This window comes from Phyllopteryx taeniolatus, chromosome 1 (assembly GCF_024500385.1).
Source record: "Phyllopteryx taeniolatus isolate TA_2022b chromosome 1, UOR_Ptae_1.2, whole genome shotgun sequence".
NCBI classification, from domain to species: Eukaryota; Metazoa; Chordata; class Actinopteri; order Syngnathiformes; family Syngnathidae; genus Phyllopteryx; species Phyllopteryx taeniolatus.
In genome coordinates, this window is record NC_084502.1 from 27,007,686 (window position 1) to 27,032,885 (window position 25,200).

Sequence of the window (25,200 nt, forward strand, 5' to 3'; positions counted from 1 at the left end):
GAGTAACTGATAATATTTTTATATTTCATAGCTTTAAAGATTGAGGCTGCTAGAAAGAAAATCAGTGAATTCACATTTCATTCTGGTCATTAGACCTGCCGCACACTGCACGATGCAGTAGAACCTGACTGGACCGGACCATCACATAAAAATAAGAGTTGCCGACGCACTGAGCGACTGGATATATGGACGCCTTGAATAGCGAGCCTGTATAGGCGTTTGATGCTTTACAGACAGTATATTGTACTTTATCGCATTTCTTGAACCATATAAAGATCGCTTAACAGTTAAGGAATAAGCAGCTTGCTAAAAAGAATGGATATGGGCGAGAAAAGTGTGGATATTTTTAAGGAGTGTACCTGACTCCATTCATTTGAACATACAGAACATTATTCTCCAATAATCGCTGAAAAACTCACCGATGTGTTTTTTGCGCTCTTTGTAAAATGCTGGAAGATGTAACAAGATGGCACCGAAGCCCTGTCTGAATAGGAATTAGTTTCCAGGAATTATGTTGAGTGATACATCTCGACAGAGAGACAAGGTTTGAATATTCGGGATGAGCCGGAGTTGTCAGTGGAAGTTGCCACCTGTGCATGTACACACGCACTTACTGTAGGTCCATTTTTTTAAATAAAATCTGTAAGCCTATTTAAACTATTAAAATGGCCAATTAACGTTTTTAAGGAGGTCAATTATTCACTGTTTTATTTGCTATTCATGGCAGGGTTCGGTCGCAATTGTACCAACAATTTTGCCAACGCATGTATCGGTATGTATGCGAGGATGTATTAGCATTCATTTATGCACGCATGTGCAAGATTAAATTTGTAAAGATCCCACTAAACTCAATTTATAATCCTCAACCCTGGACAGAAATAAACAAAGTACCTTCTCCAGTTGTTCAATACAAATTGTGTGGACAACTATCTTGCAGGCAGCACACTTTCTCCGGGTGACTGACTTTTGCTGTGAAGAGTAAGAATAAGAATTACAAATTGTGTTTTTCTTTATTCACAGAGACAATTCACCTTTCACCATTCAAATGGCAGCATACTATCATGTAATACAACTGACTAAAATGCAGTTCTTTACTGAGCGAAGTCAAACAAATCCTATACCAGTTGCATAATTGTGCAGCTTGATGTACACTCTCCTCCAAAAGTATTGGAACAGTAAGTTTTTAAGTTTCAGTTAAAGACTTAAGACTAAAAAGCCGAATATTAATGCAAGACTTAATATTTAGCAAACAATCTTTCGCTTGCAATATTTTAATCAAGCCTCTGATATTCATATGTGATTGCTTTTCCAGAATTCACCATAGCCTCTTTCAATTGTTGTTTGTTTTATGGGGTTACTCTCTTCTTTAGCAGGTAAAATGCATGCTCAGGGATTAAGTCTGGCTATTGGCTTGGCCAGTTGAAAATCTTACACGTCTTGCCCCTGATGAACTCCTTAGTAGTATTGGCAGTGTGTTTGTTGTGAGTTGTTATTTTGCTACATGATAAAGAATCTCCCAGTCAATTCTGTATTCTGAGTTCCTTTTGCTGCTGCCATCATGTCTTACATCAATAAAAATTAATGAGCGTGTCCCAGAAGAAGCCATAAAAGCCATGACAATAATTTCACTGTGTTTCAAAGATGAACTTTTTTATTTGGGGTCACGAGCAGATACCTTATTTCTTGAAACTTTAGCCTTTTATATCACTTTGACATGGGTTCATCTTTGTCTCATCATCAGTCCATAGAAATTAAGGCTAATCTCTGTACTTATTTTCAGCCTGGTCTTCCTATTCTTCTTGCTAATACAAACCCCAGTTCTAATGGAATTCCAATTGGGAAGTTGTGTAAAAAAAATTTTTTTTTAATAACGGTTTATCAGTTTGAACATTAAATAACTTTGTAGTGTATACAATTGAATATAGGTTGAAATTTGATTTGCAAAACGTATTCTGTTTTATTTACGTTTCACAAAAGGTCCCAACTTCATTGAAATAGTGGTTTGTAAATAGATTGATTTCTGTATATTCGCACTTTACTGTTTGTCTCACGCTTGCTTACTTGATTAACTAACCAATGACTGACAAGGAAGTTTGTCATTGGGACATAGTCCATGTTTGACTAAATCAGAGAATGACAAAATCAGATGGGACCACCATCTTGGTATGTACGGAAACAATGGTAGGTAGATACAGCATAGTCCAAGTCTCCTAGATGTGTAATTTTAACTCTAACAGTTGTTTTCGGGTCTTTATAGCGCCAAACGGTTGTATTGGCTATACTTCATGAGCAATGGCTCTGATTAATTCTCCACTTTCTCTCAGCTTTACAATGTTTTTCACTCACAGACAGCTCCCTGGTATTCATGATGGTTATTTTTCTACGAGAATCAGCTTTATCAGCTTTATTTGCCAAGTACTGTATGTTACAAGACACACAAGGAATTTGTCTCGTAGTTGGACCCACTCTTGTATAACAACAAAAAGGACATTTAAAAAAAAAAATAATGTTTTTTAAATGTATATTTCATCATAGTGGCTGTTTATTGTTATATTAATCTAGTCTAACTTGTATAAATGTAGTCTTCACAGGCCAAACTCAAATCAAAAACTGAGCATAGATATTCAGCCCCAGTTATTATCTAAAAAAATCAATGTAACAGGACGCACCTGGGAAATACAACAACGGTCAGTCATGTGTTCCAATATTCTTGCTCATATGAAAAATCACAAAAAGGTGACATCTATTGTGTCTCAGATCTAAATGTAACCACCAGGAAATCAAAGCTGAAATGTAGTTCTTGTCTCATATCAAAAACCCATGTTTTAAGCCTACAGCAAGAATAAAGGTATTTTCCTCACGGTTCCAATATTTTTCAAAGGGAGTGGAGTGTATTATAACTTTGTGTGCATGCAACTGTCAGAGCGCCAACATGTGGTCAACATACATGGGAGAGATGGAGGTAGTGACGGACGGACGGACAAACAGACGGACATATACTGTAGCTCAATGGAGGTAGGGCTAGAGGGAAAGATAGAAAGATGGGGCGGACGGACAAATGGACGGCGAGACAGAGAAACAGTAAGCATGAGGGAATATGAAGATATTAACATGCAATACTAACCAGTGCTCTGGCAATACAGTGCTGTTCTCCCACATAACAGTAGTCTCCAGACACATTAGTCTCAAACCAGATATGATCTCCATACTGAGCAGACTCCTGTTCAGACAAACGTACATATATTTATATAGAAAGAGATGGAGAAAGAGCGTCACTGATGGTCTAGTGGTACACTCGCCTGACTTTGGTGCGGGCAGCGTGGGTTCAGTTCCCACTCAGTGACAGTGTGAACGTGAGTGCAAATGGTTGTCCGTGTCTATATGTGCCCTGCGACTGACTGGCGACCAGTTCAGGGTGTAGTCCGCCTTTCGCCCGAAGTCAGCTGAGGTAGGCTCCAGCACCCCGCGACCCTAACCAGGATAAGCGGTGTTGAAAATGGATGGATGGATGGATGGATGGATGGAGATGGAGAAAGAGAGTTAAGTATCCATTTTCTGTACCGCTTATCCACACTAGGGTCGCGGGCATGCTGGAGCCTATCCCAGCTGACCCTGGGTGAGAGCGAGATACAACCTTAACTGGTCGCCAGCCAATCGCAGGGCACATGGAAACAGACAACCATTCACACTCACATTCACACCTACGGGGAATTTGGAGTCTTCAATTAACCTAGCATGCATGTTTTTGGCATGTGGGAGGAAACTGGAGTACCCAGAGAAAACATGCAAACTCCACACAGGCAAGGCTGGATATGAACCCAGTTCCTCAGAACTGTCAAGCAGATGTGCTAACCAGTCTACCACCGTGCCGTACGAGAGTGAAATATTGAGATAGAAATTGAGACATATTGGTCCTTTGATTGTATAGTTCTACTCACAGTCCAGTCAACAGTACTGCTGATGCTCGCTTCTGATTCTGGTCGGTTAAAAGATGATGTACTTGGCTGACAGGGAAGATGGTGCAGGCCAGATTTTGCTATTGCTTTCCTGGAAACAGGAAAAAAAGACGAGGAAAATCAAACCTAGTGCCATAAACAATGTAGTATATAGCAGAATTACCAGAGTTTACATCTTGGTGTTTCAAGGACGTTTTCACAATAGTAATTTTGACACAGTAAATCGATAAATAGTAGATCAACTATAGCAGAATTGTGCAAAAAATACAATATCAATTTCCACAGAACTTTACAGAGGGGTGGCACATGGACCAAGAAAGAACCAATTACATTCCACTGAGATGGTAGCTAAAGGAATATATTTTCACCATCTGAGTCAACATAACATCACTAGAACAGCCAAGTGAAATCAGCTTATGAACCAGGATGAAGCCAGCAAACTAACAAACAGACAACAAACACAACACTGGTCTGCACTCTCTGAGAGAAATTCACCATATTCAAAATTTCCTTCCTGGAGAGAGCTTTGCGCCGCCTTCAATGCAGCCATGTTTCTGTTTCTCCTTTCCTTCATGGTTCTTGCAGTCTTTATTTTTTTCCTTCAGTTAGGGCCATATTCTCACATTCGTACACAAGTCGATTTTTTACACACCTGGCTTGCTCACCCCTCAAGGTGCGCAGATTCTCCCGCAATGACTTCTGTCACACATCCTGTGCATACCCAGCTTGTTTGCACATAACGGCTAGAGAGGCGTGACTCATTTAAGTCTGAAAGAGGATAATTCCCGGAATGTAGAGTTTTCCTGAGACGTGAATGGCACTGAAATCCATTTGAAAAACATGTCACACTCGAAATGTGAAATCAACCTCTGCAGCGGAGAAGAAAGTTAATCATCGCAGCATTGCTGTTGACATGCCCACCGCTTCAATCATTAGCAAAATTGTGCTCCTCACTGAACGCATCGGTTTTGATTTTTCACATTAGTGTGACAATGAACAAGCGGGAGAAGCTGATGCGCTCAACCGGTAGCAGCACCTCCTGCTCATCTCCGAGGACACGGGGAGGACGTCGCAGTATATTCAATAAAACAATACATTCTGTGGTCACCGTGTCCTGCCTTTAAATAGTGTAAAATTTTGAACATCCCTAGAAATGCCGATTGACAATCCTTTAGTGTACTTGTGCTTCCGTTCCCACAGGTATTTCTTTGGCCATCCTGTTGTCATACAAATTTACTTCTCTAATAAATAACTTTCAGTTGAATGTTGGTGGTAAGAAAAATAAAATAAAACTTTGTGACAGTGGCAGTTTGAATATGTTTGATGGCTTTTCAAGTCTCTTTCACGTCGTATGGCATATATTGCAACTTCCTCCAAAGTGCCATATGATGTTTCACCTCCACAGGGCACTGTATTAACGACAACCTCCAGAGTGCGGAGAAAGAAAAGTGCTTACATTGACAGAAGAATGGGTGATATTCTCCCGTTGGTAAGTTTGTATTTTACGAGCCCTCTTGCGCTTTCAAGGTTTGCCGATTCACCCGTAATGATTTCTGACACACCCACCGCGCATACCCGGCTAGTTTGCATGTAACGGCTTGAGAGGCGTGACTCATTTAAGACTGGGGCTCGCTGAAATTCCTGTGTCATGGCGTTTTACTTAGATGCATGAATGCTATAGAAATCCATTTAAAAAATGTGTCATACTTTAAATCTGAAACTAACTCCTGTAGAGGATGGAAGTGAATCGTCGCCAGTGAGACACACAGTATGTGCAGCGCTCATGGAACAGACTACTATGAAGTAGCATCCATCCATCCATCCATTTTCTGAGCCGCTTCTCCTCACTCGGGTCGCGGGCGTGCTGGAGCCTATCCCAGCTGTCATCGGGCAGGAGGCGGGGTACACCCTGAACTGGTTGCCAGCCAATCGCAGGGCACATAGAAACAAACAACCATCCGCACTCACATTCACACCTACGGGCAATTTAGAGTCTCCAATTAATGCATGTTTTTGGGATGTGGGAGGAAACCGGAGTGCCTGGAGAAAACCCACGCAGGCACGGGGAGAACATGCAAACTCCACACAGGCGGGGCCGGGGATTGAACCCGGGTCCTCAGAACTGTGAGGCTGACGCTCTAACCAGTCGGCCACCGTGCCGCATGAAGTAGCATGTGTTTTTGTATTCTGTATTTAATAAATCCAATACAACTAATTTAGGCGGCACGGTGGACGATTGGCTGGCAACCAGTGTTGTTTGTTGTTGTTTTTTGTCAATGTCTTTATGTCTCCAAAGTGTTCTGTAAATTGACTGTCTGTTGTACTAGAGCGGCTCCAACTACCGGAGACAAATTCCTTGTGTGTTTTGGACATATTTGGCAAATAAAGATGATTCTGATTCTGATTCTGATCATTATGGGGGGCGCTTTCAGACGAACTCCAAGCCAACCATGAGGTGGGAATGCTCCTCGCAGGTAAAAAGAAAAAGCCCACCTGCGCTGAAGTTTTTTCCGCCAATGATTATGATATATCATGTTGATGTTCAGCCCTCTGCATAATATGGTAGGGACACACTATGGCCGTTGGGCAGTCTGCGAGTATGTCTAAAAAACACACAAGGAATTTGTCCCCGGTAGTTGGAGCCGCTCACGTACGACAACAGACAGTCAATTGACAGAGAACACTTTTGAGAGATAAAGATATTGACAAAAAAACTGAGCAATAAAGGGTTGCTAGTTATCTGGTCATGCCGGTACATTTTTATTTTTATTTAATTTTTTACAATTGTGCAAAAAGATGCAGAGTCCTCTAGCACTTAGAGCAGTTCGAATGGCTAATATTGCAATAGTCCGGTGCAATGACCATTGTGCAAGGGGCGCAGAGACTTCAAGGAGTCTATGCAGTTTAAAGTGACGAGTAGTCCGATAATCTGGGACAATGTTGATTGTGCAAATGTTGCAGATACTCCTCAATCATTGTGCATATGGAACAGATGCTACTCTGGCATGAGTGGCCAGTATTGGTCAACAACAGATATGCAAATAGTGCAGCTTGGCGAGACTACTACAGTGAGTGCACGAGTAATCTATAATTGGCCCCACAGAAATGTGACAACGAACTCAAGTCAAAAAATTGCCAGCATGTTGTAATGGAATTGTAGGTTAGGTGTTTAAGAAGTTGATTGCAAGAGGGAAGAAGCTGTTGGAATGTCTGCTACATATTAGAGAACATTTAATTTGTAATAGTGGTTAGTTTTCTAGTTGAACACTGCTTTGGATCAACGAGCATGTGGAATATGACAGGATATGATCATGTTGATGATGTAGAACACCCAATATAAACATTACCTTCTGTAGCATGAAGAAGCCTTGTGTAGAGGGTGTCTAGAGTGTAGCTAGACAAGGATTGTAAGGTCGATGTTACAGAAACGTAGCATACTGGGTGCATAAAAAGGCTTTGGAACGCGTTTTGAAACGAAAATGGATTGAGGATCATAAACCGGCATATCCACATGGATTTAATGCCAGAATGATTTAAAAAAAATGGATTCCCCAAACCCCTCCTTGAGCCGTCACCTTGTCGTGGTGGAGGGGTTTGTGTGTCCCAGTGATCCTAGGAGCTAAGTTGTCTGGGGCTTTATGCCCCTGGCAGGGTCACCCATGACAAACAGGTCCTAGGTGAGGGACCAGACAAAGCACAGCTCAAAGACCCCTAATGATGACGACAAACAATGGACTTCGTTTTCCCTTGCCCGGACGCGGGCCACCGGGGCCCCCCACTGGAGCCAGGCCTGGTGGTGGGGCTCGAAGGCGAGCGCCTGGTGGCCGGGCCTGCACCCATGGGGCCCGGCCGGGCACAGCCCGAAAGGGTAACGTGGGTCCCCCTTCCCATGGGCTCACCACCTGTGGGAGGGGCCATAGGGGTCGGGTGCAGTGTGAGCTGGGCGGTGGCCGAAGGCGGGGACCTTGGCGATCCGATCCCCGGCTACAGAAGCTGGCTCTAGGGACGTGGAATGTCACCTCTCTGGCAGGGAAGGAGCCCGAGCTGGTGTGTGAGGTCGAGAAGTTCCGACTCGATATAGTCGGACTCGCCTCCACACACACCTTGGGCTCTGGTACCAGTCCTCTCGAGAGGGGTTGGACTCTCTTCCACTCTGGAGTTGCCCATGGTGAGAGGCGCCGAGCAGGTGTGGGTATACTTATTGCCCCCCGGCTCGGCGCCTGTACGTTGGGGTTCACCCCGGTGGACGAGAGGGTAGCCTCCCTCCGCCTTCGGGTGGGGGACGGGTCCTGACTGTTGTTTGTGCCTATGCACCAAACAGCAGTTCAGAGTACCCACCCTTTTTGGAGTCCTTGGAGGGGGTGCTGGAGAGCGCTCCCGCTGGGGACTCCATTGTTCTGTTGGGGGACTTCAATGCTCACGTGGGCAATGACAGTGAGACCTGGAAGGGCGCGATTGGGAGGAACGGCCCCCCCGATCAGAACCCGAGCGGTGTTCTGTTATTGGACTTCTGTGCTCGTCACGGATTGTCCATAACGAACACCATGTTCAAGCATAAGGGTGTCCACACGTGCACTTGGCACCAGGACACCCTAGGTCGCAGTTCGATGATCGACTTTGTGGTCGTGTCATCGGACTTGCGGCCGCATGTCTTGGACACTCGGGTGAAGAGAGGGGCGGAGCTGTCAACTCACCACCTGGTGGTGAGTTGGCTCCGATGGTGGGGGAAGATGCCGGTCCCACGTGGCAGGCCCAAACGTATTGTGAGGGTCTGCTGGGAATGTCTGGCAGAATCCCCTGTCAGAAGGAGTTTCAACTCCCACCTCCGACAGAACTTTGCTCATGTTCCGGGGGAGGCGGGGGACATCGAGTCCGAGTGGACCATGTTCCGCGCCTCCATTGCTGAGGCGGCCGACCGGAGCTGTGGCCGTAAGGTGGTCGGTGCCTGTCGTGGCGGCAATCCCCGAACCCGTTGGTGGACACCAACGGTGAGGGATGCCGTCAAGCTGAAGAAGGAGTCCTATCGGGCCTATCGGGAAATTCTGGTCCACCATCCGACGTCTCAGGAGAGGAAAGCAGTGCACCACCAACACTGTGTATAGTGGGGATGGGGCGCTGCTGACCTCGACTCGGGACGTTGTGAGTCGGTGGGGAGAATACTTCGAAGACCTCCTCAATTCCACCGACACGCCTTCCCATGGGGAAGCAGAGTGTGGGTTCTCTGAGGCGGGCTCTCCTATCTCTGGGTTTGAGGTCACCGAGGTAGTTAAAAAGCTCCTCGGTGGCAGGGCCCCGGGGGTGGATGAGATTCGCCCGGAGTTCCTAAAGGCTCTGGATGTTGTGGGGCTGTCCTGGTTGACACGCCTCTGCAACATCGCGTGGACATCGGGGACAGTGCCTCTGGATTGGCAGACTGGGGTGGTGGTCCCCCTTTTTAAGAAGGGGGACCGGAGGGTGTGTTCCAACTACAGGGGGATCACACTGCTCAGCCTCCCTGGTAAGGTCTATTCAGGGGTGCTGGAGAGGAGGGTCCGTCGGGAAGTCGAATCTCAGATTCAGGAGGAGCAGTGTGGTTTTCGTCCTGGCCGTGGAACAGTGGACCAGCTCTACACCCTCGGCAGGGTCCTCGAGGGTGCATGGGAGTTCGCCCAACCAGTCTACATGTGTTTTGTGGACTTGGAGAAGGCGTTCGACCGTGTCCCTTGGGGAGTCCTGTGGAGAGTGCTTCGGGAGTATGGGGTACCGAACCCCCTGATACCGGCTGTTCGGTCCCTGTACGACCGGAGTCAGAGTTTGGTCCGCATATCCGGCAGTAAGTCGGACTCGTTCCCGGTGAGGGTTGGACTCCGCCAAGGCTGCCCTTTGTCGCCGATTCTGTTCATAACTTTTATGGACAGAATTTCTAGGCGCAGCCGAGGCGTAGAGGGGGTCCGGTTTGGTGGCCTCAGTATTGCATCTCTGCTTTTTGCAGATGATGTGGTTCTGTTGGCTTCATCAAGCCGTGACCTCCAACTCTCATTGGAGCAGTTCGCAGCCGAGTGTGAAGCGGCTGGGATGAGAATCAGCACCTCCAAATCTGAGACCATGGTCCTCAGTCGGGAAAGGGTGGCATGCCATCTCCAGGTCGGGGATGAGATCCTGCCCCAAGTGGAGGAATTCAAGTATCTTGGGGTCTTGTTCACGAGTGAGGGAAGAATGGAACGGGAGATCGACAGGCGGATCGGTGCAGCGTCTGAAGTGATGCGGACTTTGTATCGGTCCGTTGTGGTAAAGAAAGAGCTAAGCCGAAAGGCGAAGCTCTCAATTTACCGGTCGATCTTCGTTCCTACCCTCACCTATGGTCATGAGCTGTGGGTCGTGACCGAAAGAACAAGATCCCGGATACAAGCGGCCGAAATGAGTTTCCTCCGCAGGGTGTCCGGGCTCTCCCTTAGAGATAGGGTGAGAAGCTCGGTCATCCGGGAGGATCTCAGAGTAGAGCCGCTGCTCCTCCGCATTGAGAGGAGCCAGATGAGGTGTCTGGGGCATCTGATTCGGATGCCTCCCGGACGCCTCCCTGGTGAGGTGTTCCGGGCATGTCCCACCGGGAGGAGACCCCGGGGACGACCCAGGACACGCTAGAGAGACTACATCCTTCGGCTGGCCTGGGAACGCCTCGGGATCCCCCCGGAAGAGCTGGATGAAGTGGCTGGGGAGAGGGAAGTCTGGGCGTCCCTGCTGAAGCTACTGCCCGCGCGACCCGACCCGGATAAGCGGTAGAGAATGGATGGATGGATGGATTCCCCAAAAACGTATGGGAAATAGTGGTACAACGGATCATCTTTGATCTGTGAACTCTCCACGGTTCGGCACACACGTGGTCCACAAATTAGTTCAAGAGTATGTGTGTGCAGTGTGGAGTCACCTCCAAACCTCTCCGCTCATACACAGGAAGCATTAGCATGAAAAGATCCCAGAGCCCACACAACTCGCTAATGTTATCTAATATGAGCTCATTTCTACATTTGCAGATACACGCTTGCATAATAACACGACTTACCGTGACTAGTCCATATTGTTATTTTGAAAACTAAAACCTTGCCACGTGAGCAGAGAGGTAACGTGCGCATGAGCAGAGAAGTATAGAGGTGACGCCACACTGCACGCGTACCCGTCTCGATTGGTTTGTGTCGAGTGGAAAAAAAAGTTTTGCGTGTTCAGACAAGGGCAGCATGTTTAATCCACACTCACTATATGCAGCGGTAGACACTAGCCAGGGCAAAACAGTAGCAGTGAAGCAGAGAAACTTGAAAACCCTGTTGTGTCATCTCAGTCGCATGTAAGACGAAGCTTGCCCAACAACCTTATCATCGTGGCATTTAAGCAGCACCCTGGTGCACAAAACAAACGTGCAACGGGATTAAGCTATTAGAAAAGCTATTGGGGTGTTTATTGGTGAAGACATGAGGACATACTCCATTGTGCAAAACACGTTATGAAATCCTGTTGCGCGCCTACTTCTGTATGACGATCGAGCCGAGTCTTTATGAACAGAAAAAGAAAAAAATTTGGAATTTTGCCAGATATTGTCTGTGTGCTCACCACAGACAAACACGTCCCCTCTGCGTCACACAGGCATAAATCTGGCGCAGGTAGCGTCCTGCCGCAAGCAGTGACTGAGTGGAAGATAGAGAGACCCAATACTAATATCCCAGTCACCCGAGATTATCAACTCAGGTATGCTTTGCTTTCTTCTTTTTCAATGATGTGAACATTGGCTAGTGTTTAATCCATTAGCCATGTTCAAAGCAAGAGCATATTCCTTAAATTGCTCTTTTTTTAGATGTTTTTCATTCATGGTCCATGTATAAAAGGAGAAAGTATCATGCCGCATATTGCGCATTAAATTGTTGCCATATAATTTAAATGGCCATATTTGATATTTTGAGTTGAATGTTGTTTTTATTTAATGAGCAAGTGTTTTACAAAATAAATGGTCTAAATTCTATTTGTTTTGTTTTTTCGATCGATTGATTGATTATCTGAAAAATAATCCAGTCTGGGACCTCAAAACTGTGATCCCATCTGAACAGTTTGATCCGTTGCAGCCCTGACGGGAGGACAGACCACAGTCAGCTAAACAAGGTGTTTTCATAGCAATCATTAGAAAGTCTTTTAGTTGTTTGTTAAAATGGACCGGTTGTATTGATTTTTAATTCAAATTAATTATTTATGTATTCCTTTCTTCTGTCCATTATGTGATCTTCTATGGGAGGCAGTACTGAAAAGCATGCACACCAAACAACAACCTCAGGTTCTCACCTGAGAACAAGACAAAAAAAAAATGATATGCACTCCTAGGCAAGACACTGAATGTATTACATTGTGTCTGAATGGGTGTTTATGAGTGATACTTTATTACATACGATAGGAAGTTCTCCCATGTTTCCAGATATGGATCATAGTATGTTGACCCTTCTGATCCACTGAGAGGCGAAGAGCAGCTTTTAGGGACGGTAGGCTCACAAAGGAATGCTTCGGGATCCATCTTCAGATCTCCTGAGGCCATCTGCCTCAGACTGAGGTTGCTGGTGGAAGTATGAAATAGTGTTTTTAGAGCTTGAGGACCTTGACTCGACTTTCGATGATTATAGCGACCATAAAGTCCATAATGCATTTCGCTGTTATGATAGATGGATTCAGCTGGGAGGAGATGTGAGGAGTTCCGTCTTAGACAGCGAGGAGGTCGGAGGAAGTGTCTGGGTTTGTTGCGTTCCGTCAAAACCGCTTGGGTTGCATGCACTCGAGGGCTGTCATCTCTTTTCCTGCCTGTTTTTTTCTCCACTTCCAGGACGCTGGGTTCCTCACCATCCGACTCAGCGTAGGAACAAAGTGAGACAGTTGAATCTTCCAATTGCTTTTCTTTCGCAGCACTGCCCATGTGGACAACACTCGCAAGTAACAGGGAGGAACCAATTAAATGAGGTTCAATGGACTTTTCCTTGGAGGGGTGACAGTATCGCACCGCCATTCTTCGACGCCCAGCAGAGAAGGAAGTTGAAGAGCGTCGAGCACTATGTTTGTATTGAAATGCTCTCCCTTCTTTTTTAAATGAGATATCTGCTCTCTCGAGTTCGGTTTCTTCAGTTGATTCGCTTGAATTAGTGAAGGCCTCATCTTTAATGGACTGTCGATTTTGTCCACAGGCCACCAAAACGCCAACACTGGGGCGCCTCTGATAAGGAAGCGGTGGCAAGCCACTAGAGGAGCGCCTGCTTTCTAGTAGTGCTACGGAGGGCAGGCCAATACTAGAACGCCTCCGTGCTTTGCTGACGAGAACTGCAGGACCAGGCTGACAGACAGTAGCAGGGTACTTCTGTCTCTTTTGCCATAAATGGAAATGACGCTGGAAGAAGAAATCCATGCTGTTTGGAATGTAAGATGTGCTTGATCATAGTAGTGTCTTGTCTCTGGTCTTCTCTGACTGAGCTAAAAGTTCAAAGGTCAGCTATCAGTGCAGATGACACAACGGGAGCCAAAGAAGGAAGAAGGTCACCCACTGGTCCACCTCCCCAGGAAAACAGGCTGCTCTGAAAATTAAACAGTTTGGTAAATTTGCATAAACGATGACTTCAAAAGGGCTCATTATGTCTAAATAACAGTTATAAGATGCAGACCTGGCATTTGAATTAATAATTACTATTAAAAATACATTAGTTTTCCCCATTCAACTCAATATGTCAAATGTAACATTTAATTGTGAAAGCAGCAATTTAAAAATTAATTCAATCAATGGGTCTATGATGCAGTGCTGTGTTGTTCAACATATGATTCATGTATTTAATATGTGCCTTCCTGTTGCAGGGTTTAGACACACATGCGATGTCATGACAACATGAGAGGCCGTATCTTTTGTGCAACTGGAAACACAGCAATGAAGTGCTACTTTGCATTTTAGTAAGTGTGGCAACGCAGGGGTAAAAAAACGTGCAGGTGCACATTATTGTTACCTCCACAAAAAAGGTTTTTTTTTATCGTCGTCATCAAGATTATACCCCAACAACCTTTGCAATAGATTAACATTTTATATGGAATTACAATTCTACTGTAATACTTGCTTTGATCATGGTGAAATTGACAAAATATACTTTTATATTCCAGGGCTGTCGACACATAGGTTCAATACTTTTGATAAGACAAAGCGGGGGGGGATTGTTTTTCCTCTCCGGTCCCTTTGTGTGTTTTTACCCTTCTCCAACACAAAGTCAACGGAGCTGTGGTCTAAAGCAGAACAGTACACAACAGTACTCACAAAAGGTTAGTGATATTTAGCTTGCAGGTGATATTTCAGAATGGATCTAAAATACGCTATAACCTTGACAGGTGAACTTAAATTGAATTTCTTTAGACCTTTGAATGGAACAAAACATTTCCGGGTGTAATTAGAATTTACATTTAAACAGTCCCCTTCATCATGTTGTTTACATTTTGACATCATGAGGACAAGACGACACCCAACAATTGATTAAAAGTACCTCGCCATTGCAAGGCTTCAAACAGGATGTTCTCAGAAGTAAGTGGCCACTGAGTTTAGAGTCACAGCATGTCATCAGCAGATTGCACCAGAGATACAGAGAGACTGGAAGAGTCACACAAAGCCATAGAAGTGGATGTCCTTGGAAATGTATTGGATCAAATAATTTTGCCATTCAAGCTATTTTTTAGAGAACAGCAAGTTGTGCAATAATGACTGGAAAACTGAACAGTTGCATTTCTATGTTAATCCTGAAAAGACCAATATCTCAAACATTTTGTGAGTGGTGTCTGTGTTTTAAAGTTTACTAAATACTAATTGTCTTAAAAGTCCAAATTGTCATAAAGTGAAAATCAAGAATTTTTATTTGACTGCAACGATATATGCTTGATTTGGTTTCAAAGTCGTCAAAGCTGTATTTAAAAAAAAAAAAATGTTTAGCCAATCGCCTCTATGGTACAGGTTCCAGGAGTAGAGACTAATGTTAGTAGAATGCCAAAACCAGAGCTTTGGTCACAACAGCTCTGTTTAAAGAGTTAGGGCTAGTAGTTAGCCTCTGACAAATATTTTTGTGTTAAGCTCAAATATTGATATTGGCTGACAATTTTATCTTTTGAGCCCTGTTCATTCTTATTTGAGCTTTGGTGTGTGTATATTGTGCGTGCAAGCGTGTTGCTATTATTTAACATCTGCTTCCGGAAGTTATAATCCCCTACCATGATTGGAGAAGAGGGAGAGAGATGCCAGATGTGACTAGTCTTTAAATATATTATCCACCCAAGTTTGTACTGTATAACAACATATCTTGGGGTTTAAACAACACTATATTATTGCATGGTGGGTAAATGTCAAAGTTATTTTAAATTTGTTTACTGGAGGGTTTTTTTATGACTGATAGTCATTGGTCAAACGAATGTCACGTGTCTTGAGCTTCCACGAAAGAGAAGCTGCAGCATAATGGCTGAGTTCTGACAGGAAATGGTGGTTAACATGGTTCTATAATACCGACAAGCCTAGAACATTTAATGGGAAGTGGGTAAAACATCCTGCTGCAGGCTCATAGTATGTCAAAATGTACGCTAAATCCATGTACATCAAGATAATTTGCAGGCCGCTAAATGGAAACAAGGAAAGCCACTTTCAACCATCCATCCATTTTCTACACTGCTTATCATCACAAGGGTTGCTGGAGCCTATCCCAGTTCACTTTGGGCGAGACCATGAACTGGTCACCAGCCAATCGCAGACTTTCAACCACTAGAACTAAAAGTTTCCTCAGAAATGACTTAAGAGATGACATATTAATGAAATAAATTACACTGTATTAAAATAATTCTAGTAAGGACTCTGGCCAAATGGCCACTTTGATATAATTTATAGTGACACCTAAGTACGAAAATGAGCGAGGAGAGCCTGAAGAAAGACATGTCCACTAACTCAGCGGTAATTCAATTTGGCTTCCTCAACCACAAGGACTTTAAAAGTAATCACTCTGCGGTGTGAAAATTTCACACTCTTCGACTCAATAGAACGCCGGGAACATTGTTGAACTTTAGCTAGCATCTTGAAAGAAAACAAATACAGGTGAGCTAACATTAACTGTAAGTAACACCAGCGGATCTAATTTGGTCTTTCTGACATTAATATTTCTGGAAAGAGGTCATGGTTTGGTCATGGTTTTTAAAATATATTTTTATGGTCTTGTCACGGTCTCGCCTTGTTCAAGTCCTGGTCTTGTGTCGGTCTCGACTTGTCTCCGTCTTGGTCTTGACTTGTTCTCGACTTCCAAATGTCTTGGTCTTGTTTTGGTCTCAGGCAAGTCTTGGTCTCGGATACTGTGGTCTTGAGTACAACATTAGCAGGTACTGCAGTTTTACTATCGGCCAATCAAGTGGTCAGTAGAGTGTTGGTATACCCGACACGGGGAACTCCACCCAAGTACTGTAACCAGTCCCCCAATGGGAGGGTGCTTGAAATCCGGGATGGTAACCGCAATGTTGGGATGGTTCAATTTCTACATGAACTACTTTAAAGTTTAGCTCACAAATTTTACAATGAACTACTTCAGTTCACAGTTCATAATTTAAAATTTCAAAATGCTCACATTTCCAAAAATAAACTAGCTCATAGTTCTTTTTTCCTCCCCAAAGATGTTGCTGCAAGCTATTACCCTTGCCACCGATTCAGTCCACACTAGTAGCGAGCTGCATCTTTCAACCTAAGAGCAGTGATTCTCAACCGGTGTGCCGGGGCACATTATTGTGCCGTGAGCGCTTTTCAGGTGTCCCGTGCGAAGTTATAAACTTTTACGTAATTGCTCCAAAAAATTTTTTTTACAAGAAATAATGCATCTTTGTTCATCTATTTACGCTAGTGAGGCAAAGCGACAGACAGAACAAATGCTCTTCTATTAGATGGCAGGAAGTACATACAGTAATTAATGTATCCACTTTTTGTGACATTTTTGTTTGTTGGTGTGCCGTGAGATTTTTCAATTGTAAAATATGTGCCTTGGCTCCTTAAAGGTAGGACATCACTGCCTTAGAGTATATTCTCAAAAGCAAGCAAACAACTTGTTGCTTGAATGGTTTAATTAGGAATTATTAAAATAAAAACAGGACAGTTGTCCAATTCGGTGCAAATGTTTTTCCACAGTAGAGGTTCTGTTTTGGCTCCCCGTTGCTGTGTCTTGATTTTTTTTTTTTTGTCACTCGCAGTTGCACATGGTCAACCTTGAAAGGCTAGCAGGGAGCTTTAGTTCAATGTGCTGTTACAGATTTGCTGATGACGTTGTTGATGTACGCCGTTGCTTCTTGAAACCCGGTAGGCAAAGTTTACACAAAAAGTTAAGTAAGATCTTTCCCAACGGTATCCTCACTGACATTTTCATAAAATTATTTTATTTAGTCAAATGAAGATGTCGTAATTATTGAGGAGGCAGAGTCTGAGGCAGTGCTGCTGCCTTCAATTGTTTTTGTTCCATGCTTCGCATTTTGATGAAACGTGGCGGTGTTACTGTGGTGGCTGGTGTTGCCGGATTTGAGGGTTTTCCCCCTGTACATTATGGCCCGTTTCGACGTGCATTTTAGCCGGGTTTTCACCTCGTAGGCTCTACGGAAATCTGACGCTCTCTTGAACCAAGTTAAACTGTGAGAGAGCACCGTTCACAAATACCAGAATGAGCATGCTCACAATAACGGTCATCAGGAAGAAATACAGTACATGCAGTTAACATTCACCCAAAATATGAACAAGATCATTAACACCCCTTCAGTGAACCTGTTCAATCACAACACTGGGCGTCCGATGTTTTGGGGCAGAAATGAACTGTACTTCTTGCTGAATTTTGTGAGCGTAAATTTATGACAAAGCAAATGGTCTTGAGCCTCAATCTAAAAAGAACTCTAATAACAATATTCCCATAAGAGGACAACAGCATATTTCCAAAAAATCTATCCAATGAGCAACCAAGAGCAGGACTGGCAGCATCGACATCATGGAAAGGGTTGAAGTTTTACCAGTACGTAACTGTGCGTGTTAGATTTTCCAGAGCTGCTGTTGGGTTAAATATTTACATGAAAAATAGTGGTGCACAATGCAAATACACAGAGAGTGTTCCACAACAACCACCAAACATTCTTTCGGCTCTAGTGAGGGAGCATGAAATATTTTTAATGAAAGTTTCATGGGCCAAGAACGTGTTTAAGGCTGACATTAGTTATTGTAGCACACTATTTACTCTTTGCACAACAACATGCTAATGTCTTCAAACACAAAAAGGGCACTTGCCTTGACAAAGCACGCAACCTAAATTGAAGCTGACTTTAGTATCCGTATCTTGTGAGAATTCAGCTCAGTGAGTATCAAGGATTAATACCTCAAACGTGTTTTTATTTTTCTATAGCTTTGTTTGTGATGGCAAACAGAGAAGTGTACGGTTGACTACATTTGTGTGATGGTGACCACTGACCAAAACCCCCGCTTCACCACACAGTCACTCATGCGTGTCATCCAAGACTTTCCAACGTGACTTTTGAAATATTGCGGGTGCAATGTGACAATTAGATATTTCAGATGGCATTTATCTTTTGCCAAATGATACATTCTTATCCAATAATCCACAACGCTTTGACGAGGTCACCCGGACTCCCGACACCTACATTTTTGGAGGTATTTCATCATAGGTGTACGTGTTGTCACCGTTTTTAACTTCTGATTTGGTGTGAATAATAAATATCTCAGTGTGAAGTGCAATAGCCTTCAAAAAAATGTTTACTTGCATTCACTCATAGTCGATGCACAACTGATCACATCAGAAAATAATTATTGACTCAACACATTGTGAATTACATTCCTTATTACAGGGTATTTTGACTGTTTTTGTTACCTAAAAAGGCTTTTTTAAGGACTTCTAGTAAAATAATAAAATGAAAAGGAGTAACAATAAGAAAGAACACAGCACTGCATCTCCCCCTGCATCGCTGAATCGTATCAAGTTAATGTTGCGACAATATTACCATTTATACTAATGGTCATTTAAAACAAAAGTAGAGTAAATAAGATACAAACCTGTAAACTCTGAAGTAAACTATCCAACCATGCTTCCTCTGCTATTTGCTCTCACTAAGTCTTCCTGTAGAACCCGAAGCTCGGAGCGAGTGACAGCAAGAGCGAGAGAGAGAATGAGACCGAGAGAAAAAGTGAGTGAGAGTTAGCGAGAGAAAAAGGGCGTGGGCGAGACAGAGTATGGAGCCTTGACTTGGGATAAAAATAAACCAGCATGTACTTCCTTGACATGCTGAGGGCAACAGCCCTTTCCAAAAACACTGTACAGTAAACATAATCAACTTTAAATACACTGGGAAATGTTACAAAAGCAACATTGGAGCAATGTGCCACAATAAAAGGAGAGCTCAGGGAGCTCTTCAATTTATCAAGAAATATTACAGATCTGTGTGGGCGGGGGTTACGACTTCATCCACATGGAATTTCCAGTAATGGAAGTGATTAAACGCAATTGCGCAGTACAGTATAATTACATCATTGCTGGGAGACAAATATTCACACGAATCCTACATTTTACATTACATTAGTAAAAAAAAAATCCACTTCTCGTTTTTGTAGTCCAAACACTTGGAAAACTTGGAACCTAACCAAGATTTTCAGAAAAAGAAACTCATTTCGGCCGCTTGTATCCGGGATCTTGTTCTTTCGGTCACGACCCACAGCTCGTGACCATAGGTGAGGGTAGGAACGTAGATCGACCGGTAAATTGAGACCTTCGCCTTTCGATACAAAGTCTGCATCACTGCAGATGCTGCACCGATCCATCTGTCAATCTCCCGTTCCATTCTTCCCTCACGCCTTCTCTAAATCCACAAAACACATGTAGACTGGTTGGGTGAACTCCCATGCACCCTCGAGGACCCTGCCAAGTGTGTAGAGCTGGTCCACTGTTCCACGGCCAGGACGAAAACCACACTGCTCCTCCTGAATCTGAGATTCAACTTCCCGACAGACCCTCCTCTCCAGCACCCCTGAATAGACCTTACCAGGGAGGCTGAGGAGTGTGATCCCCCTGTAGTTGGAACACACCCTCCGGTCCCCTTTCTTAAAAAGGTGGACCACCACCCCAGTCTGCCAATCCAGAGGCACCGTCCCCGATGTCCCCGTGATGTTGCAGAGGCGTGTCAACCAGGACAGCCCTACAACATCCAGAGCCTTGAGGAACTCCGGGCGAATCTCATCCACCCCCGGGGCCTTGCCACCAAGGAGCTTTTTAACCCCCTCGGTGACCTCAACCCCAGAGATAGGAGCGCTCGCCTCAGAGAACCCAGACTCTGCTCCCTCATGGGAAGGCGTGTCGGTGGAATTGATGAGGTCTTCGAAGTATTCTCCACACCGGCTCGCAACGTCCCGAGTCAAGGTCAGCAGCGCCCCATCCCCACTATACACAGTGCTGATGGTGCACTGTTTCCCCCTCCTGAGACGCCGGATGGTGGACCAGAATTTCCTCAAAACCGTCCGGAGGTCTTTCTCCATGGCCTCACCAAACTCCTTCCATGCCCGAGTTTTTGCTTCAGCGACCACCAAAGCTGCATTCCGCTTGGCCAGCCGGTACCCATCAGCTGCCTCAGGAGTCCCACAGGCCAAAAATGCCTGATAGGACTTGTCCTTCAGCTTGACGGCATCCCTCACCATTGGTGTCCACCAACGGGTTCGGGGACTGCCGCTACGACAGGCACCAACCACCTTACGGCCACAGCTCCGGTCGGCCGCCTCAGCAATGGAGGCGCGGAACATGGTCCACTCGGACTCGATGTCCCCCGCTTTCCCCGGAACATGAGCAAAGTTCTGTCGGAGGTGGGAGTTGAAACTCTTTCTGACAGGGGATCCCGCCAGACGTTCCCAGTAGACCCTCACAATACGTTTGGGCCTGCCACGTCGGACCGGCATCTTCCCCACGATCGGAGCCAACTCACCACCAGGTGGTGATCAGTTGACAGCTCCGCCCCTCTCTTCACCCAAGTGTCCAAGACATCCGGCCGCAAGTCCGATGACACGACCACAAAGTCGATCATCGAACTGCGACCTAGGGTATCCTGGTGCCAAGTGCACGTGTGGACACCTTTATGCTTGAACATGGTGTTCGTTATGGACAATCCGTGATGAGGACAGAAGTCCAATAACAGAACACCGCTCGGGTTCTGATCGGGGGGGGCCGTTCCTCCCAATCACACCCTTCCAGGTCTCACTGTCATTGCCCACGTGAGCATTGAAGTCCCCCAGCAGAACGATGGAGTCCCCAGCGGGAGCGCTCTCCAGCACTCCCTCCAAGGACTCCAAAAAGGGTGGGTACTCTGAACTGCTGTTTGCTGCATAGGCACAAACAACAGTCAGGACCTGTCCCCCCACTCGAAGGCGGAGGGAGGCTCCAATCCCGTCCACCGGGGTGAACCCCAACGTACAGGCGCCTCTCACCGTGGGCAACTCCAACGTGGAAGAGAGTCCAACCCCTCTCGAGAGGACTGGTACCAGAGCCCAAGCTGTGCGTGGAGGCGAGTCCGACTATATCTAGTCGGAACTTCTCGACCTCACACACCAGCTCGGGCTCCTTCCCTGCCAGAGAGGTGACATTCCACGTCCCGTGAGCCAGCTTCTGTAGCCGGGGATCGGATTGCCACGGTCTCAGCCTTCGGCCACCGCCCAGCTCGCACTGCACCCAAACCCCTGTGGCCCCTCCTACAGGTGGTGAGCCCATGGGAAGCGGGACCCACGTTACCCTTTCGGGCTGTGCCCGGCCGGGCCCCATAGGTGCTCGCCTTCGAGCCCCACCTCCAGGCCTTGCTCCAGAGGGGGGCCCCAGTGACCCGCGTCCAGGCAAGAGAAACCTTAGTCCATTTTTTGTCGTCATCATAAGGGGTATTTGAGCCGTGCTTTGTCTGGTCCCACACCTAGGACCTGTTTGCCATGGGTGACCCTGCCAGGGGCATAAGCTATACTATATATATATATATATTTGCATGTTCTCCCCGTGCTTGCGTGGGTTTTCTCCGGGCACTCCGGTTTCCTCCCATACCCCAAAAACATGCATTAATTGGAGACTCTAAATTGCCCGTAGGTGTGAATGTGAGTGCGAATGGTTGTTTGTATGTGCCCTGCGATTGGCTGGCAACCAGTTCAGGGTGTATCGCCTCCTGCCCGATGATAGCAGGGATAGGCTCCAGCACACCCCAGATTACAATACACTGGTGCACTTCATGCATTACTAGGTGTCCCACAGAAAAAGAAACAAGAGATGTTCTCAGTGGCAACATGGCAGTGCCCTGGCAAATTTAAATGCAAATATTGAAAAATTGTTAAAAATGCTTTCGCTTTGGTAACAAATTAAAAAAGTGGTAAAATTTAAAAATCTGAAAGTAGATCTTTGTGTCTTAAATAATTCACAAAACTAGACTTTACACCGATCTGATTGGTCTGATCGGTATCGGACGATAATTAGCATTTTATGCTGATCGGCTTTAATGTCATAATGAGCCGATCCGATGAATGACGTCATTGATCGGCTCCGCAAGACATTTATTTACTCCACATCGTCGTCGTATACAGTATATTCGAATCCAAAAGCTAGTTTATTTTTAGCCTTGTCGCATGTCTTTTGACGTACTACTGTAAATAGCTGACCACCAATAAAGTTATTTTTTAAAAAAACATGTCGGCGGTGTGGGACAGACAACACATAATGCCCGGCCGGATCAGACGACAAGACAAATTTGGTCTTTCATGATTGCACTATGTCAGACTACAGCAATAAAATCTTGTATTCCGATACCACCGCATCCCGTCTTTTACAATCACTGGGCTTTAATTTTATAAAACGTGACCGGATACACTCGTTACCATAGCGACTACAATAACAATGGATCGTGTCGCATGTAGGATAAGAACAAAATGTGGTGGTGGTCACCGGTGCTCGGGACAGGACTTTAATTCAAGGATTGCTTGAGGTATGTTCACGTACTTTTCATACAATACGGCTCACAAGCAGGCAACAAAACTTTATGTAGCCTTGCAAGCTAGTCCTCGCACTAACGGTGTTCCCGGCGTTCTGTCGAATCATGCTCTAAAGTTTTGGTCTGTGTGAATTAATTTAATTACAGTAATTTAATTACAGTAAGTTAGCTCCCATTATTTCTGTCATGTTGTAATGTTGGTTTGACCTGACTGATTAGAATACATAATCTGACTGGAGCAGTGATTTCCAACCTTTATGGAGCCAAGGAACATATTTTACAATTGAAAAATATCACGGCACATCAACAAATAAAAATGTCACAAAAAGTGGATACATTAATTACTGTATGTACTTCCTGCCATCTAATAGAAGAGCATTAATTTGTTCTGTCTGTCGCTATGCTTCACTGGCATAAATAGATGAACAAAGATACATTATTTAATGTAAATATATATTTTTTTAGCAATAAAGTACATAAGTATATACAGTAAATGAACAGGTCATTTAAATAGACACATTGCTCCATCTTGTGATCGGATCGGTGATCGGTTATCGTTTTTTTTAAACTCGCTGATCGGTGATTCGCGGCAAAAATTCTGATCGTGTGAGTTGTGTGAATTGACAAGATAAAGCCCAATGATCGTGAAAAACGGGATGCGGTGGTATCAGAATACAAGATTTTATTGCAGTAGTCTTACATAGTGCAATCGTGAAAGAGCAAAAGTCTTGTAGTCTGATCCGGGCATTACGTGTTGTCTGACTCAGACGTGTTGTCTGTCCCACACCGCCGAAGTTTTTTTTTTTAATAACTTAATTGGCAGTCAGATATTTACAGTACTATGTCAAAAGACACGCGACAAGGCTAAAAATAAACTAGCTTTTGGATTAAAATATACTGCGCAAGATGGCGACGCGGAGAAAATGTCTTTTGCAGAGCTTACGATTCGATTACGTCGTGATAGGATCGGCAAATTATGCCATTAAAGCTGATCAGCATAAAATGCTAATTATCGGCCGATACCGATCAGGCCGATAAAATCAGTGTAAAGTCTAATGAAAATTTATCGAGTCCTGGAACAACTCCCATGTCCATTGTATGGAACGATAACACGCTGCCTCTGATTGGCTTGCACCAAGACAGGATTCATACTTTTGATTCGCTGTGTGTGGAAGCTCTTCACAAACACACTCACACACACACACACGCACACAAACCTACATGCATACGTAGAGCGGGTCTTAAACCATGCGTCTACAGACAGAATTAATACACTATGCTTCATGCGTCCCTGCTAATTTCTGAGCGTCTCAGATGCGGGACGCACATCAAATGAGATGACGGAAAAAAATATTAGACCCATTGTTAGTCTCTTGTTCATCTTTAATGTCTGGTGCAACTAAAAGTACATTTGCTTAGAGAAACATAAATGATGACAAGGAAAATAGCTCATTAGTTTAATATATGACCTGATTTCAAACTAACAATTTCCAATGAGTTTCTTGATAACCAAAATCATATTTAATAATACAATTAAGCGCATGTATTCTTCAGATGTTCTTCAAATGCATTAGGTGGTAACAGGCATTAAAATAAACAGAAAATTGAAGAAACAAGGGTGGTTAATATTTTTCTTTAAAGGTCCCATATTTTACCAAACCACCTTTACCTAGTATTTGGGATGTTACATTGGCTCTATGGTGCCTGAGGAAACGTGAAATATGAATTAAAATCGTCCACGCATTCCTAAGTTCCAGACGTTTTTCTGCCAAGAGGCCTGAAATCAGGTCATTCAAATTTCTCGAGCACATCTACGTCACTTCATAAGATCTCCGCCTACCTCTCTGCTCACCAGTGATGCATTAGTGTTCCCGAGCCAAAATTGTTCACTAGCAATAAAGCCACGACCGCTCGCCTCCTATTCTCGTTATTGAGGAAAGTCCATCCATCCGTTTTGTATAGCGCATATCCACACTAGGGTCGAGGGTGAGCTGGAGTCTTTCCCAGCAGCAGCTGACGAGGCGAGATACACCCTGGACTGGTCACCAGCCAATCGCTTGGCACACATAGACAATCATCCAGACTCAGATTCACACCTGTGCACAATTTAGAGTCTTCAATGAACCTAACATGCATGTTTTCGGGATCGGGGGAAGCAACGATACCTAGAGAAAACCCAAACAGACACCAGAAAGCACGGTTGAGTTTCGAACCCCAA

General features: G+C 44.7%; 1 protein-coding gene and 1 long non-coding RNA gene across 10 annotated transcripts in view; one reads left to right on the top strand and one right to left on the bottom strand.

Annotated features, from left to right (window-relative positions):
* LOC133483351 (diacylglycerol kinase zeta-like) overlaps window positions 1-25,200 on the bottom strand; it is a 113,647-nt gene that overhangs the window by 69,742 nt on the left and 18,705 nt on the right. For 2 of the 9 annotated variants that reach the window (XM_061784514.1, XM_061784504.1), the window contains 3 exons: window positions 3,939-4,047; window positions 3,125-3,220; window positions 892-969 (listed from right to left, as the gene is read on the bottom strand). In XM_061784514.1, the coding sequence (XP_061640498.1) occupies window positions 892-969; window positions 3,125-3,220; window positions 3,939-4,047 (283 nt within the window). Of the gene's footprint in view, window positions 1-891; window positions 970-3,124; window positions 3,221-3,938; window positions 4,048-12,361; window positions 13,526-19,038; window positions 19,760-25,200 lie in introns of those variants that run through there. The other 7 variants (XR_009790092.1, XM_061784459.1, XM_061784494.1 and 4 more) reach the window with 7 other exon arrangements.
* Window positions 12,875-14,866, top strand: LOC133483378 (uncharacterized). The gene is made up of 4 exons (XR_009790094.1): window positions 12,875-13,013; window positions 13,142-13,371; window positions 13,800-13,892; window positions 14,097-14,866. It is a non-coding gene; the product is annotated as an uncharacterized LOC133483378 (long non-coding RNA).